Consider the following 18,516-nt stretch of genomic DNA (forward strand, 5'->3'; position numbering starts at 1 on the left):
CCATCTTCTATTGTGGGCATAAAAAAAAAAAAAAAAAACTCAGACACACACTTACCACCAGTTTCAAGGTCTCTCAAAGGCCAGAGAACAGTGTAAGCAATTTGTTGAGGCATATAAAACAGAGGTGCTGTTGCAAAGCTAGGCTGATCTGAATGCTGAATGCGTGATCCAAATTCATCCATAATGTACCAGACAGGAACCTTCTCCTCAGCAGTCTGTACGATTAAAGAGGGTGAGACATCCTGCACATATCAATTGCTAGAAAAGCACCGCAAGACAGAAGGCACTGACAGCACCCCCTACACCTTTTCTCCACTTTCTACTCTAGCCAAGATTGTGAACAGGTGCAAAATACAGAGTAACACTCTCACCCCTGCAACTCTGAGGCTAAGCCAGCTTAGCATCCAGCCACTGCTGGGAACAGCCTGTTCCCATCCCAAATGCACAGTCCCATCCTCTTTCTTATGTTAGTGCTATTGCTTACCAGACACGCTTCCCCTCTACCAAACTAGCCAGTTCAGGGAGCTAAACCAGCAGAAGGCTGTTTGGGTTTTTTTGGTAGGGTTAGTTTTCCTGCAGTTTCTAGCAGAACCAGCTCACTACAAGGACGAGTTGCAAGTTTACAAAGTAAGAGTGAATGAGAACAGAACTGCCCCTGCAACAACAGCTGCCTGTAAGAGAGTTGAGGCTGCATCATCAAGCCATCCCTTCCTGCAACGCTTGTCATGACAAAATCCTGAACGAATGAATAAACTTTAAATTGCCTGGTGGCACTACTGTTGCCCTTTTACAGATGCGGAAGTGGAGTCACAGAGATTAGGCTTAGATATTCAAGCAACCCAGTACCAGAAAGAGGTACAGAAGACAAATTCAGCTACAAGTTGAATTAACTGTCTTCCAGGAAAGCACTTTTTAAGTGGTAACATAGATAGTTCCACCTGACTCACAAGCCATTCATGACAACAAGATGGGAAAGACAGACATAGGGTAGAAAGACTGACAGATACTGTTCAGATCTCCCTTTTATTTAAAGAAAAAAAAAAAGAAAAAGAAAGCAGTCACAACTAATCCCTTTCTCAGGGATTTTTCAGGCCTGACACTACTGTGAGCTAAGCTGATACTGTGATTGATAAAGGTGTCCACTCCAGGGAACAACCTCAAGCCCCTGAATTAAGAGGTGCAGGTTGGTCATGCTCACACTGCTCAGGGTTAGCCCTGCCCATTCTGCATAGGGTTTGGCCCGAAGAATTTGCCTTTCTCCTCTTTAATCCAAAGTACTCATGATAGCCTAGGAGGTACATTGCAGCCCCTACAAAAGAGTTTTTAACTGAACCCTGAGGGTTGTATTCCCTCAGAAATGGCATGTATGCACTTAAGGGTGTTTGAAGGATCAAGACCTGCTGGTACAGTGCTGAAGGACTATGCAAGGCTGAGGGACCAAACCTGGTGTGGTCTTACCCACACTACCTAAAAGTAGCAGCCCTTGGACTAAGCTATGCCTAGAAACACTTAGGCTCCATCTTGAAGCTAGTTGGTTCTCACCTGAGGGTGAGCTAACATTGACACAGTACAGACAATCAGTTGCCAAATACAAACCAGGAAGTGAAGTTATTTGACAGTGTAACTATATCCCTGCTACGTAAAGCACCCTATACAGGTGAAGAAAACCACAAGCATAGCTGAGACACACTTTTACGTGAGACAGTTGATTTGTGACAGATTCTTCCCCTCACTCTGTGAAAGTTTGAGTAGAAAAAACCCACATAACATACAAGCAGATCTCCCCCTTCTAGCCTCCTTCTTTTGCAGCAGACTCCTCCCCTCTATAAAAACCCCCTCAAAGTTCTCATCAGAAAGCTGGCAGCAAGCCACTGTGCATTTTAGCCCTACATGGCATTTGTTCTCCTTCCAAGTAGAAGTTTCTTCTGAAATGCCTGTAAAGGACCTTTTTGTGTAGAAAATGTATCTTTGTTAATAGCTGTACGTTGGAATGTCTTCACTCAGGATTTCTCAGAACTTTTTAGCATCCTAATTAGGCTTTACAGACTTACCCCTTGAGAAAGCTGGTAGGTCTGATTGTATTTCCACATTTCCTGCAACACTTGCTCAATACTGCCCTCATCTGGGATCTCCCCGTGAAAGTCGATTCCCATCAGATTTGTCATTCTGTGCAGTAAACCAGGTACGTGAAGCAGCTGCTGGCGGGCATGTTCAACACGGTATGTCCAGGCGTGGTCGATGAGGAAAATGCTTAAAGAGAATTTTAGTAACATTACAACGGTATGTTTTTGCATGTACACAGCCAAATGTTCTGTGAATAAGAGCTGCATCTCCCTGTAGATGGTTTGATAACTAAGTCTTCTCTTACTCCCAAGGTCACTCCCAGAGTACACATTGTGACATTACAGGTTAGGAACAGCATCCCAGCAGTAACTTACACTGTTTTTGTTCTAGAAAGCTTATTGTGCATTAGTTAGTATTTCCATGAAAATGAGGAGCAAACACAGAACAGGGCACTCAGTTTGTTAGCCCAGTTCCCTTTAAAGGCCAGGAACACAAGAGTTTCTTCCCTTTCGATCATTATTAACTGCACTGCATCAACCTGATATTCTTGCCTGAAGAAGGAAAATGATACATTATTTTGCAAAAGTATTTGAGGATCTTGTTAGCCATGAGTTCTGCGACACCTATCGTCATCTGTAAAACTAGGTGGAGAGATCTGATCATCAAAAGCCTGTATCATTTGCTACTAAAAAAAGGATTAAGTTTTAAGGTTTTTTTGATTGTTTCTCTTCAGGTTTTTTTTGGGGGGTTCCCTCCTCCCCCCCCCGACCTTTTTAGAAAAAAGGCATTGTTTTAAAAGAATTACCAATCTAACCCAAAACAAAATCATACACAACTGGCACAGCTAAACTTGTCCCTTGACAAGTTTAATCCTTGTTTAGGCTGCATGATTTTTACAAACAACGCAGTTATTCAAACAAAAAAAGGTTCTCCACATTTTGGTTATAACCTTCTACTGAACCAAGTCAGAGAAGAATCTGAATTCAACTTGCTAAAAAAAACCTACCACACAAACAACAAAGCAAACAAACAAGAAAACCAACACTCCCCCCAAACATCCATATTTCAGAAAGTTAAAAACATGTCAACTGTCACGTACACTGAGTATCCTTGAACAATGATTGTACCTCAGATTCCACACACAGAAGAAACCTCATTTAATTTTAAAATCAAAGGCTCCAGAGAATGCTAAGGTCAAGCTCTTTGGAAATCTGTTAGCAAAAAGGCATGCTGGTGTTCTGCTCCTACATTCCCACATATCTGAATGCTGCAAAGAAGCCCAAGATTATCACAGGAGCTGTTTTGAACTTTAAGCTTGTTCTCCTATTTAGAAAAGCAATGACTTAGGTTAAAGCAGGCTTGTAAAGGCAGATACCTATGCTCTATGTTGTTTTTACTCATCAAGGCTAAATTTAGATTTTAGACTTTGTATGTTTACCTAAGACCTAAAAAGTATTAAAGTTCTGGCAAAATAATTTTTACAGAACTGAGCAGAATTGTGTTTAGATCTCCAGCAGAGTTGACTTCATCTCACTGCCATTTATTAATATTGACAAATAGCCTGTTCTATGCTTGAACACAGTAAGAACACAAAAAGCTGCATTGTAACATTTTGTTTCTTCCGCAGCTTTTTCCTAGTTTTATAGCTGCATACTAGTCTCATAGTCATGACAGAGAAGCTGATTCTGAAGAAAGCCAACGGTAACTTGATGTATTCAATTATATATGCATGTATAGCATGCAATCACACGATCACACTCTTGAATTATATTTTAGCCAACTGGAGAAAGTTTAACAGTCCATGGATCATTACTTTGAAGCTGCCTAGCACCTCCTTAGCCTGAGATTTTTGAAGGTCACAATTATTTCTTTGTTGTTTTTTTTTTTTTTTTCCCCTCAAGGGCACACAGTCTTGCAGATACAAAGTTTTTGTTTTCTTTCTGCAGAATTCATTTCAAGGTTGCCTTTTCCCTGTTTTCTCCCTCAGTTTACTAAAATCGATTTCTACGAATCTTCCTGCATGATTTAAAAAAGAACAACGTTAAGATACTTGCACCCCTAGTACCCTTTGCAAGATGTGCCTCATAGCATTCACCTTTCCTCCAACAGGCAGCTATGTCTTATAATAAGAAAAAAGGATTTCTGAACAGGATCAAAAGTTTTAAAGCAAACTGCCCATATCATTTTATGGTTTAAGACTACTCAAAGACCAAACGCTAGTTCTGAAATCACTACTCACCTATTGGGATTCGAGGCTTGAAGCCCATTCTCATTTGTTACAATAACTTTGAAACAAGGTTCATTTCCAGGATTTGGTTTCTTTTTTAATTCTTCTTCCATTTCTTCATCACCTTCCTCCTCCTCATCCACCTCTTCTACTTGCATTATACCAAAGTAGTCACCAGCGTCAAATACCTGAGATTGAAAGTGCACAAAATATCAAGCAGTTGGTTGAGGCAGTAGCCCAATATGCATAATGCAACACTGAAAGGCACTTGTAGACAATTTCGGCCTGCAATCCAATAAAAATCGGCATTTTAAACTTAACAGATAAATGAACAATAATATTTATTCTTTCACACTTTAATAGACCTGTTTGTTTGGGAAGTTTCTTTAGTTAATATTGGCAGGAAGCATTGTTGGTTTCTTTGGTACCAATAGGTCTACTGATTATCATCTGTTACTTTAACTTCTCATAAAGAATTATAGAAGCTGAAGACATAATATCTTTGCTCAACTTTGCTAAAATCCACAATTTAAGACCTGCAAAACCAGGCTCCACAAACCAGGCTCCACAACCACACTAAAAGAACATTAAGGCCCCTGAAGAAGAGCTTTTACCACTCACGTTCTGAAACAATTAAGAAATTTCAGCATGTTTCCCCCCTCTTCTTTCCCTACAAAAGGAGCCACCCCTGTTCACTCACCTCTGGATGAGTTGGGAGATTCCTTATACCGCTGCAAGTTAAGGTCTATACACTTACCTCTACTGATGTGCTAAAAGGGGTTTGTTTGTGTTCTTGCCTACTCTGGACATAACATCTTGATCTAGAACCTACATAAATTAAGTAGGTCACTGCACGAGTTTCCCTTCTGCCAAAATCTTGCTGAATGATGGGCTTGCATATCTTTTGCAGAACCACAACTCTGCTGACAACTTTCATGATTTCAAAGTGAACAAGTGCTTTTACAATGAAAAAAATGTGTAAAGTCTCAGAAGACTTTTCAAATCCTTTCAGAGGGAATTATTTTGTTAAGTCATTCACAATGAACCAGGCAGGAGCAGACAAATAATTTGTCTCAATCTAATCTTGCTAGAAAGCAGCAGGGAGGGGGAAAGACCTAGAAGTGTGACCTCTAGAGTTACTGGTTTAACATGTCAAGCCCAGGTACACCTAGCCTCTGACATCACATTATTAGAAGTCGCTACTTCTAGACATTGACAATTTATTAGCTGTAAAATTCCAGAGGCAGTGACAAGCTTTTATTTGTTCAAGTGAGCATTCCTTCAGTATAATTATTTCTGCTAAGCCCCAACAAGGAGGGGAAGAAATCAACTCCCACACCTGTAAAGCAAGGTGGCTTTGTGTAGCTCCCACCTACACAAAGCAGATAGCTGCCCAAAGACGGCTAGCAAGGGAGGAAGGCGGTGGGGAAACAATACCTACTTCAGATCTTAAGCCACAGCAATGATATCATAAACCAGATCCAAGTGGAGAAGTACCTGAAATTCCTTTCTGAGGATCAGGGGATAGCATTTTCCTTTGGGCTGGGGGAAAGACACAGAAGATGCCAACAATGCATTGGCTAACTCCACGTATACATTTTTCTTAAGGTAAAGAAAATCACTTTGTCAACAACCTCACTGGAGATTAAAAATACACCTGGTTTCTAAAAAAATTAGAAACTGACAATATCATCTGCTTCAGCAGGCATCAAAATAGCCAGCAATTCTAATTTATTCCTAGTTTTCCAGTTTTGCTGGAAGAGGACAACATTACTCAATAGTAAGCAATACCATGACCTCTTGCTGTTACAATAGTAGCCATCAACGTTTCTTTAAGTCTCTGCTCAGTTGCCTGTACAATTCGTAGTCATTCTAAGCTGAGGTAACCATAGACAGGTCCCAGCAAAAGGAAGAGTCCTTCCTTTTGCAGCCATTGATGGTGCTCACAATTTATTTTTGTCAGGTTAGCTCCCAGCTGGATCACCTCCCTGGTCTGGCTCACCACACAAGTGTTAATCCTGGCCCACGACAGGCAGCAAAAAAAGTGCATTAGGGCACACACATTCCACTCCTCCTTCAAGTGACACTTTGCTGCTCCTGCTGCTGGATCAAGAGATGTCCTCATCAACGTAATTAGCTAGCAGAAGAAACAGCAGCTAAGTGACTGGCAGTCATTACAAAATTAAAAGCACAAGTGTGATTGACTGGAGTCCACTTGACACCTGCTACCGTATGGCACTATGTATGCTTTCTACACTTGACATTTTGTCTTAAGGAGTCTTCAAGAGCAGGGATATGAGGTGAGCCAGCTGCTGACTCTGAGATTAGCCTTCACTCACCACAGGCTCCACCCATTCGCCAAACACCCATGATGAATGTTGATATCAAGTCCTTCTGCAACTAAGGGAGGCTGTTGGCTTTATATTTTATTAAATATCAACTCAAGACTTAAAAATTAAGGGACTCCAAATCCTCTAAGCCAAAGTTTTGACCTCTCCCTCCAACACAGCATCAGTTGCATGAGATTGTAGCAGTTACAGTTAGCAAAAACTCTCCACTTTTAATATCTTTTCAGCAGAGTTATGCTAAAACAATTTTCTCCTCGAGAATTTATGACCTTGAAAAAGTGAATTAGGTGTATTCCTCATATGAAGCAATTCACGCTTCCTGGAGCAGCAGCTCAAGACCACCTTAATCAGTGGCTTTTTGTGAGGGTGTTTGTTTTTTTTTTTTTTTTTTAATTCACAATCAATAATGCAAACAGTTCAGTAGTGAACTGACTGGTTTGGCAGAAATGCCTGGTTGGCAGTGTGGACACACAGCCTGTTGAGTGAGTGGATATGACACTGCTGTCCTCCTCTCTTCCTCCTTCCCTTTGAGAGAGACTCTGTTACACTGTGAACCTACTAATGCAGCAGCTCCATTAAAGGAATCTTAAACTACTTAAGCAAAAAAACAGCCGGGTTAGATCACGCCACCAATTTGGAAAGTATAACCTTTTGCTTGAAGCAGAATAGGGAGAACTCCCATGAAGTACTCCACCAGAGTAAGTAATAATCTCTACAAGACAGCAAAGGGGTAGCAACACATTTCGGTGGCACAACTATTTGCAAGCAAAACATGCTTGGGCAAAATCACTCCCTCTTCATATTCAGGTGCAGTTCCAACCTAACAAACCTATGAACCAGAGAATGCAATAACAAAGCAGGCACATGTCATGACAATTACCACGCACAGGCATCTTCAGCAAATTCCTTTTAGGCACAATGCAAACTGCTTTGAAGGCCACAGGTAGCCTCTGAACAACATCCTGCCCTCCCCTGCTCTGGAAAATAAAGTCTAGTAGTATCGATCATGCTGCATTCCTCCTAGTAATTCAAAGCCTCCATTTCTAACTGGGATGAAACTCCAAGCAGTCCTTTGCCAGCGACATCTCAGGGCCACAAAAATCTTGCTGCAGTACACAGAAGCCTGCCACATAACTTAGCATATGGCTGGAACAGAAAAAAAAAAAATTATGAATAACATTAGATGAAGGCATTGTACTTCCCAGGCTTATAACCAGACTATACATGGTTTCAAGAAACAATCACTATATTGGAAATAGAATTTTAGGGTTTATAGTAAATTATTACCCATGCATATGTTTTGTTTTTCAAGTTTCTGCCAGAAAAGCGTGTTTCCCAACAGACATTGAATGCTAAATGCAAAATAAATAAATAAAAGCAGCTTTCTTGTTCCAGCAGATATACTATGTTTTGAATGAGCAATCCAGTTCAATTCATGGTTACATAATGCTCTCAGAAGAAAACCTGCTCAAGCAGATCTCAAGGTAAATGAAAAAAAGAAACCCCTCCACTTCTCTCTCAGGCTTTAACATAAACATAGGAGGGAGGGTGCATTCACTCTATATGTTGCAGCATGTGCATGTGTTGGAAAACAGCTGCCTGGGCTGGGTTCTAGAGGTACTGATGTAAGAGAGATTTTTATCTTTATTATGGATGCAAATTTTCCAAGTTCAGTGCTAGAAAGTTTTAATCTTTGCAACTGGTTAGGACAAATGAAAAATTCCTCCCACCTTCGCACATGAAACAAGGAAACTCATCCTATTCTCCATGTTGCACTGATTTCTCCCTGCCCCCCCCCCCCCCCCCAGTTATTCTTTATTACCTAGACTCCCAAAACATTTTCACCCTTTCCCTTCACCTCCTTTGCTTTCTTTACTGCTGCTCCTCCAGCCACTCCACATCATCTAGTTCTAAGTAAGGTACTGTAGCTCTGTCTCTACCTCCTCAAGAGCTCATCCCAGTCCATGGCACTCCTCACGGTAATTTTCCCTGTACACCCCAGTCTTCTCCATATCCTTTTACCCTTCTTCTGGATAAAACCCAGAAGCTGCAACAGTAGACACAAGCACCACCAGCAGCCTAATTTATGTTCCTAAGCACACCGAAATCATTAAATCTCTCTCTCCACACACACTGGAACACTTAGTACAAAAGAACATGCTCAGCCACCACTGCAAGCAAAATGAAACAGAAGCAGCAGCCTGCCACCTTAGGGCATATGCTTTCTTCATCCTGCCTTTCTCCATCCCAGTCTCTGTAAAAGGATCAGGACTATGGGTCTCCTCACTCTATTCTCGTACATTCTAAATTTCATCACTCCCCGCCCCTCAGGTTGGTAACATGCAAGGACTTCAGCCACAGGACACAAATCTTAAGCCTGCGTTACGTCACAGCACAATTCCAAAGTCTGCCAACTACCTCCAGCTTCATAATACTGGCATATGGCAATGCAACAGCTTGCAACTTTGGACTTCCTTACCAGCTTTATACTGTCTTCTATTTCATCCTGTTCCAGTAGATCCCTTCTCATACCTTCCTATTTAAGCAGAGCAGTAGGTATTCCCTGCTCCAAGTCACTTGCACATATGCCTGTTGAGAAAGGTTTAATACAACAGGAAGTCTGTGACTGGGCATATGCTTGAGATAATGTAGATTTCTCTGTAATACACATATATTCCTGTTATTAGCAGTACCAGACAGACAACAGTCAGAAAGCAGCAGGAACATATTCAGACCCTTCCTGACTGTATGTGCTATAAACACTGAGATTATATCATGACTTGCTATGCTTCCCTCCTGTCCCAACTTTAACATTGAGATGGGGAAAAGAAGCATTCAAGTAATTAGAATTTAGTTTACTTGTACACGCATGTTAAACTACAGTCCCCCCCTCCTTCCCCACTGTCCTATACTTCCTGTTCAAACTTCTCATCCCATCTCGCTTGTTTCTCCACTGCTCATCATGCCCTCCTGCACCCCACCGCTAGTTCCCTTTTCTCTCCATACCCTGAGGTTCCCATCAGATCTCTTTCTCTCCCCAGGACTAAAAGTTCACCCCATTCTTATTTCCTGCTCCAGGTAGGCTCCTCCAAACTCCCTGTAGCACTCTCTAGTCTCCAGACAACTAGTTTCGGGTTGTGTCTCTTTCCTGCCTCAGTTCCTTGTTCCTTTACTCCAACAAATCCCAGACAGCTTTCCTCACCACTAAGGCTGGCTATATATGTGCAAGACAAAAACAAATTTCTAAATTCAACTTGTGTCTTTACAAGCTCTTTGTCCAAAGTGACTCCTTTTCTCAACTTTGTTTCTCTTCCCTTTCTCATCACAAAGCTCCAGGGACCAAGCAGAAGGTTGCTAAAAACACGGGTGAAAACGGATTCTCCATCCTGGAGTGTGCCTGTGCCCCCGCACTCCCTTTAGTTCAGCGCCAGGTCCAGAGACTCCTGGTGTCAGCTTCAGCTGAAACATACCCAGCCCCTGCAAAGGGATGGTCTGTATGCTGCCTGGGCAGGGCTACAACAGGGGAACTCAAAAAGGCTCACAAAAGGCAATGTCTCCCAATTTATGTCACTGCATCTATGACTGGTGATTTTACAGAGGCTTACAACTTGCCCAAAATTTGGCCTGATAAAGAGTCACACAGCACCACTGCTCTGAGATGCTCTACAAAGCAGTCCTTGCATTGTTATTGTTTTAACCATTGCCAGAACATTCTTCTACCACCATCCTCATTCTCTGTGAGAGCTGAACAGCTTTCACTCAGATCAGGAATAAATGAACAAACCAACCGGCCAAAAACACTCCAGAAAACAGCCTGAGACAGGCAACTTACACATACAAAAGACGAGCTCACCGAGTTAGCTCTGCACAGTTATACATGATTGAGAACACGGCAGACCAGCACGAAAGTGAAAAGAGCCGGGGGGAAAAAAAAATCCAATAAAAGCCAACCCAAACCATAATACATTAACATATAACAACGTCCTGACTTTATTACTACCACTGTTGCTTTTCCAAATTTCTCTTTGGCAAAAAGGTTTGAAGGCTTTAGGACATACTCATCACCTCTCTCCAGTATTGGATCTCCAGTTACCAGGATTCCCCAAACTCTTTCAAGCTTTACGCTGACAACAATAAGGCGAAATCAGATATGCACAACACACCTAATCTCTTTCAAAGTCCCAAGCTGCAGCTTCAGTAACACAACCAGCACAAAGCTTCCCCTGCAGAGCAACCTCTTGGCTCTCTTCTTTACCCCGGCTGGAAAAGGGGGACCTGCTCCCTGCCACGGCTCGCGTGAGGGAAGCCGGCCCCCAACGCTCCCCTCACTATCGCTGGGGTGTGTGTGAGTGTGAGTGTGTGTGTGCTTCATACCCAGCTGGGGAAAGGAGGAGAGGGGACTCCACACCTCACCACTGTCTCCTCACTGAGGGTAGCCGCTTCGGCGAGAAACACCGCGCAGGGCCAGGGGTGCCGGCGCTTCCCGCCGAAGGGGCTTCCCTCAGCGCCGCTCCCCCCGGCAACGGCCCACGGCCACCCACCTCGCCACGCAGCTTGCGGCACAGGCTCTCCCAGTAGCGCGCCGGGACCCTCGACGCGCGGAGGGCGGCCCCGTGCAGGGCCACGAAGGCCGGCAGATCCTCCTCGCCGTCTCCCGACATGGCCGGACACCGCCACTACCCCCCACCGCAGACCGGAGCATGCCGGGTGGGGGCGGCCCCTCAGAGGGAGGTAGCTGCGCGCGCGTGGCGGGGCGTTGCCGGGGGCGGGGCTTTGCCGCGCGGAGGGGTGGTTGCAGCCGTTGGGCGCGGCCGTTGGGCGGTGGCTCGCCTTAGGAGGGGAACGGCCGGTTCCCAGTCGCCCTTGAGGAAAAGAGGTGTTGAGGGGCCTTTAGGCTGCTGCGTAGGTGTGGGTTCTGCTTGTGCTTTGTTCTTCTCCTGCCCTTAACCTTAATAAAATCACAGCATTCGTGGCGCGGTGCTGGTCACAAGATTTTTGAGTTTCCCAGTGTTTTGCGATGAAGGGGCTTTTCGGGAAGGTCCCAGCCATAGCTTCTGAAGTGGGTTACAGGTGGGGTGAGAGGCATGAGAGGGGCCAATTGCCAGCCACAGCCGCGGGAAATGCTCTCTTTGAGTTATGTGTGCAGAGGAAAAACTGGCACTATGTGCGGTGCCAAACAATCATTTGTTAAATTAAAGCTTTTTTTTTTCAAACTGTGACAAGTAAATTTTAATGCTAGGCCTGTCTTCAATATCCGTCAGTGTAAAAGGGAGGTGTGTTCTTTGCAAGCACCTGTAGGAGGGAGGTGGCTTCCCAGTTTTTTTCTTGTTTAGAAGGCATTCCTAAGAAAATCCATTCCTTCTCAGATTTTCTAGGGAATAGCCTAAACCAGTTTAAGCTGTGGCTCCCCTAACATTACTGGTAGCTTTGGTCTCAATTCAGGTATGGTTATAAAGCTACAAGAGCAAAGCAAGATGTCTAACACCGGTGGCTGCTCAGAGCGCAGGCTGGGGCTTTGCTGTGCCTGCTGTTGCGGCTAGCCAAGAGCTGCTGCTGCTGCTGGGAGTGCCTACATTGCTCCTTCTGCAGATTGGCTGCTCCAGGGACTGGAAACTGCTTTTCCTGCCAGCCTATCCTCAAATCAAGCCAGGATCTGACTTCTGCGCTGCTCCTGCTGGCAGCATGGCACTGCGCTGGGAGGGGTGTCCTACAGCCCTGGAAATAAAAGGCAGGGTCTAGAAATAGGAATTTAGGGTCAGTAGATGGTCAAGAAAGCCTCAAATTCGAGGAGCGCAGTCAGTGGAGAATGTGCATGAATGCCATGTTGAAGAAATACCTCTTTGCTCACTGCCCTGTCTCGTGTTGCTGGACTGGCACCAGTCCTATATAACTACCTAGAGCAGCAATCCCTCTCTCCACATAACCACAGAGTTACCAGGTGGAGGGTCTGTAGATTAAAGGGCTGCAATAGCTTGGCCAGGCACAGAGAGAGCAGAAGGAGATTAAAAACGGTGCCTACGTGCTGTAACTATACATCACGGTTCTGCAGTTGAGGATCTAGCACAATCCTCAGGTTGGATATCTGAATAGTAAATGCAGGCAAACCTTCCTCTTTGCCTGAGGCTGTGTCTGCCTCACCACGTGCTGTGTTCCCACACTTCCCCAGCATAAAGGCTTTACTAGGATATCGCTAAGGAGACCTACCTGATTAAATAGCAGAAGATCAAAATATAGTTGTATTTCAAGTGTTGCTTGACTAGGTTCCCGCCGTGCTACTCTGAGTTCGAGGATGTTTTTGCTAATATTGTGGTTTGGAAAAAGAGGATGGCTGTGGTGGTGATCTTGCACTAGCGGAGACTAGATCACTTACCAGTCCTCATGGGGATCCTGCTTACGGAAGAGGTTCCTAGTGCCACCCTTCCCTCATTTCTGTCTTTGCCATAGACTCAATACCTGATGGCGTATTATATATGCATACAACGTGATACAGTTCTACACAGTCTATGTCGAGTATATCAAGTTACGTGGCTTGTTTTTTTGCATAGATTTTGCTTACTACACCAAATGTTGTCTCAAGTTGGGAGTGTTTACTGCTGCTAATTTGAACTGGTTGGTTGTTTACTTCTTTTTTTCCCGATGACTTTATGAGAAAGTTCCCAGAAAATATATAATAATAATTTTATAGTTAAGTCAAACTTTTTAATTACCTATTAAAAAAGTCAATCTTTTTTCCCTAGACAGACCAAGTAAGAAAAGTGGGATGTATTTTCATTTCTTTGTTCAGTAGAGCCGCACTGATCATGCCCTGTCCAGAGGCAAGAGGAACGTGATCCTGCTCCAACATGAGATTTACATAATTCGTGTTCTCGCCAAGTGCAGGCAGGTGCGCTCTCAGTGTTTGTTTGCACTACTTCCACCTCACTTTGGGTAGGAGTTCTGGCCGCTGGCCAGCTGTCTGTGGTTCCAGGCTGTTTGGGAGAGTTTGCAGGTCTGGGGGCAGGCTACACTGCTGCTGATAAACTCCGAGTGGTAATAAAACACAGTGAGAATCACTGGGGTGAAGAGTAGGTAAGACCCTGAGACACAGAAGCCACTCTAAGTGGGCTGTTCCCTGGCTTTGTCCAACAGTTACCTAATGTGGTCTTACTCAACTGCTGTCCTTGGCAGCCTACCCCACTTTTGTGCTGGTTTTCTACAACAGGAGTAATTCCTGGAGCAGGGAGCGGGGTCCAGCACTCACCACTCTCCCGTCACCGCTTCAGCCGCCAGGCTGCACAGTGAGGCTGTCGGGAGCAGTCGTTCCTACTCCGAGGCGTAGATAACCTGTGATGCCAGAGCCGTAGCCCAGAGACACCACTGTCAGCCTCTCATTATGAAAGCAGGTGTTTGTGGATAATCCTTGTAAAGAAAAAGTTACCACAGAGTATTATTCTGATTGTTTTCTTAGGAAGAGTGAGTAATTTACAGTGCCTGAACAATGCAGTCCTTACTCAGGCAAAGTGCTCGTTAAATGTAATGTGTTACTTTACATAGGTATTTGCAGAGAATGCAAAAAATTCTCAGCAAGGCTGAGCTTACTAGCACTGCCCCAGTCTAAACGAAGAGGTTTTAGCCTTCTGGCACTACCTGTAGGGGGCCAAGCCATGCAGCCATTGTGCCTCTCTGTCACAGCAGTCCTGATGACTTACCCACCACTACCTCATTTAGTTCCTGCCCTGTAGCAGCCTGTAGCAGGAATTTATCATGAGTTAGCATACGTGAAGCAGCATTTGCCCCCAACAAATACAACTCGAGTTTTACAAAGTTTTGTGAGTCTGGCAGTTTCTGGGTTTATTCCAAATGTTTACGGCTCTCTGATACTGGTAGGTCTGATGTGCATTCATTTCCTGTTTCACATCAGAACCTTCCTCTCCGGCAGCATGTCATGGAAGAGGGGTAGGGATATAAGGGACAGAAGAGACCCTTAACATAATTATAAAAAGGAGATGAGGGGACATATTTTTGGTGCATTTTACAACAAATGCTGTAATATGTTATCAAAGAAACCATTTGCTTTCAAATAAATAACTTTCTCAACAGTAAAACTAGAACTTCTAAGCATGGAAAGCTGAGATGAGAGGAACATCATTTGCTGTAAATGCTTTATCATAGCTGTATCTGTGAGCCTAAAACCTCATAGATGCTGTTATAAGAATGCAAAATGTATCCTCCTGCATCAAAACAGCAGTGATTGTGTGTAGCTTTTGCTTACCTGCTTTCCTGGACAGGTGTATTTTGGACAGGGAGGTATCCTGGACAGGTGTATCCTGGACAGGGAAGGTACTGCATCCCTCTGCAAGAATCCCCAAAGCAGCATTGACTGTGTTTTGCACTCACCTGGCAAGAAACCTGTGCAGAGGCAGTGACAGCAACTGGCTGTGAGGCTGTGAGCATGACTCTGTGATGAGCCATGTAAGGCTCAGACAGCCGTGGGGTCATCAGCTCAGAGCTTTGAACTGCAGTGACGTCTGGGCATGTAGCTGCACACAAATGCTCCATGTACAGCTGTAGAACAGACTTCCACACATGCCATGGCTAGCAGCTGAACCACTGACAGGAGGAGGAGAGAAAAATAAAGCACCAAATTTAGTTAGATTTGCAACACCCACCTGTCAGCTGGTGTCCACCAAGGGCCTTATACGAAGCCTCTTTCCTATACCCTGACTGCCACGTGGCAGTGGGGCTGCACTGTCCTGTTGTGTGGCTGGATGGGCACCCGAGTGAGGAGGGAAGCCGTGTTGTGGTCTTGGGGCAGGTGTCCATGTGAGCGTGGAGTTTTGAAAGAGCCCTGGAGAAAAAGAGGGCAGCTTGCAGGCGGATGAATGATCTTAGCAGGTGGGGCCCAGTCCCTGGCCTAAAGGTCTGACAAGAGATCAGTGTCTTAAGGATAATAAGCTAAACAAATTGTCTGGCACAAACAATACTTTTACTCATTGTATCCCCCAAGAAGCATATTTACTGCATTTACACTGACAAGTGCAGGTGTTTTAACTTCAAAGACGCTCTCACTGCTCAAGCAGTACTGGGGTGGAGGGAGGCTGCCCTCATACCGGGGGCGCGATATGAAAAGCCAGCTTGCCAGGCAGCTCCAAGGATCTTCACCTCCTGTCACGTCCACGTAGGCGATCCAACGTGCTGCCCTTAGTCCCAAGGCATCCTGCTGCCCCTCCACAGCCGTGCTGCGGTTTGTCACAAGCTGCTTGGGTGCCTTCAGAAAGGCAGATCCCTGTTCCTCCTTTTCCTGTGTCTTTAGGCATACATAGCATGTCATCTAATATATTACTTTTATAAAAGTATGACCGTTACTTAGGAATGCTGTTGTACACACAATACAAGTGAGCTGGATACACAATACAAGTGATGTTGTTCTGCACGTTATTCTATGTGTTGAGAAGTGCTGTTGGAGTGTAGCGTATCTCACACCATGCATCAGGAGGCACACAGCAGAGGTGACAACTGGTATGTGTGTCACCTTTGTGCTGGAGTGGCTCAGGATGGTGACGGGCCATGTGCCCAGCACCCACCTCCTCGGGCAGTGCTGGGGCTCTCCAGAGCTAGTCAGTGAGGGATCTCCTCAAATGATCATAAAAAAGCCGCACCTGGCAATAGTGCTGACTCCTAAATAAATACCACATTGGATAAAATGCAGAGATGCGCACTTACCGTACTTCTCTTGATTTGTTTTAAACATAGAAACATTTTGTAGCAAAACTAGTCTGTGGCTACCTAGAGCAAGCACATCTATGTGTATGTTGCCTGCCTAGCAACATGATAGAAGGGAATTTGTTGGGGCACTAGGCAGCAACAGCAGCAGCAAGATGCCCACAGGGGCAGGAGAAAGCAGACTGCAGCCGTGTTAGCTTCATGTGCTATAGGAGTTCAAGCACGGCTACGTAAAACAGAGGGAGAAAGAAAATGCACCTGGGGCAGGGCAGAGTCTCCTCTGGGAATGATGCCTGGTTTGCAACTCACATAAAGATTTGGAGAAGTGTTGCCAGCAGTTCACAGCTGACCACACATTTAGATGTTGCTTGTAAGAGACAAAAATAGCCATGTTATGATTGTACAGGACGGACCCTGCTGTGACACCAGGAGCCAGTCAATGTTGAGGGCTGAATAAAGAGAAGAATATGCCCAGTCTGCCTTCGCTTACCTGCTGGGCCGCGCCGGAGTGCTGTTCATCAGGCCATTGTGTTTTGTGAGCTTGTTGGGAAGTCATGGAAGCCCCTCCATGACTCTCACCAGGCAGTGCCTATTTCAGTAAATTAGAATCTTGTTCTCAAATGCACATTGTCGCGACTGCTGAACTTTCAGTGGCTTTTGCCCTTGTACGCAGATACTTCATTACCAGTAATTAATTTGACTTCCAATGAGCTTTAGGAACTTTTGAGTTCTGCTTTTCTCTGTCTTTGATAGGAGCTGACTTTTCCTATTACTCCTTTAAAGCTCTGAAGCTATAAAGACAGCTGAGCACCATCTCACATGGCACCATCTGTAGTCTGATAAAAGTGATGCTGTATCTGCTTGGACTGTAATGAGGAGAACTGCCCCTGTTACCTAAGTGGGTCGCTACTAGCTGAAAATGGCAGAGACCGATTTTTTGCAGCCACTTAGAATGTAGCTGTCTTTCTCTCTTTATGCCTTTCCAACCTGTCAGCGACACCAATAGTCACCAGTCATACTGATAGCATTTATATCATTTACAACACCTATAGAATCAGCGGAGTGTACTGTCATATGATAAATGCTTTCTCTTGACAAGATAAACTGCTTACATGAGAGTATCAGCAGAATACCACGCGCCGTGCTGGTACGTATATGAAGTCTCCTGCCTGTTCTACAGTAGGTGGCTGCGGTAGCGTTAACAATGCTCTGCAGGCTGTGCTCATCTCCTAACAAGCACTGCTGAGAGGCAAACCTGTTACCAGGTGTTATCAATTGAATGAATAACATCCATGCTTTTTGTCTGGTCTAGCATGTGTGTACCCTTAATGGCAGCTTGTACTTCTTCTTAAACTGCAAAAGATGATTTAAATCAGATCTAACTGAGCTATTGATGTGATGTCGCTACAGAGAGTCTATTTTCTGTCAGTTTGTCATCATCCATTTTCATCATTACCAGCATCAGGAGTTTCGCTTGGGCCACTGATTGTACAAATGCTACTTGCTTTGTCATCTTGGACTGCAAAAGTGTAACTATCATCATAAAATTCAGCAGCAAGGAGGGCCTGGGCAAACATACTCTTCCTACAGCAGGGCTAGAGGGGGAAAGGACACTTTTGATCTCTCTTTAAATCATCATTTTGGGTGCAAGTGTAGTTTCCTCTCAACCTAGTCCTCAGTGGGACAAGAAGCAGGTGAGTTTGGAAGTCACCAGTCTTCTTGGCAGCTTGTGGTGGGAATAGCCCATCAGGCCAGCAGTGGCAGAGAGCTTCCTTCCTCTTTCTTTCTTTCTTTGGGGCAGTTTCTCAACAGAGGGAAAAGGCGCCTGCATGAGATACGCATAGTAACGTCAGAGTTCTTTTAAGAAATGGTTAAAGGTCCTGGAGGGATGTTGGTGATGTGGTGCTTTGCTGTAGGCAGGACTTCTTCTTGCTCTGAAAAACTCTCCTTGAAGTCTGTTTGGAAGGAACCTAACTCAGTGTCCCAGCACTCACAAACTCCAGTTGTTTGATGAGAAGGAAAAAGCTCTCTGTTGCCTAAAGATGAAAATTAGACCGAAATACGTAAATGTTATCAAAAAAGAGAAGTTCTCTTCTGATTCCTGTCTACATTACACTGGTGCATGGAGTCTTTTCCTTATACACAAATAAATGGCAGGCAGGGGTATCCATTCCA

At 44.5% G+C, this 18,516-nt stretch overlaps 1 protein-coding gene across 1 annotated transcript in view; it reads right to left on the bottom strand.

Moving 5' to 3' along the window:
* The window catches only part of TTLL12 (tubulin tyrosine ligase like 12), a 30,862-nt gene extending 19,513 nt beyond the window's left edge, over positions 1-11,349 (bottom strand). The window contains exons 1-4 of the mRNA XM_075507223.1: positions 11,181-11,349; positions 4,304-4,479; positions 2,052-2,250; positions 56-215 (exon numbers count right to left, since the gene is read on the bottom strand). Of these exons, the coding sequence (XP_075363338.1) occupies positions 56-215; positions 2,052-2,250; positions 4,304-4,479; positions 11,181-11,300 (655 nt within the window). The 5' untranslated portion in view covers positions 11,301-11,349. The remainder of the gene's footprint in view (positions 1-55; positions 216-2,051; positions 2,251-4,303; positions 4,480-11,180) is intronic.
* Between the last annotated feature and the right edge of the window lie 7,167 nt (positions 11,350-18,516).

Source organism: Mycteria americana, chromosome 1 (assembly GCF_035582795.1).
Source record: "Mycteria americana isolate JAX WOST 10 ecotype Jacksonville Zoo and Gardens chromosome 1, USCA_MyAme_1.0, whole genome shotgun sequence".
NCBI classification, from domain to species: domain Eukaryota; kingdom Metazoa; phylum Chordata; class Aves; order Ciconiiformes; family Ciconiidae; genus Mycteria; species Mycteria americana.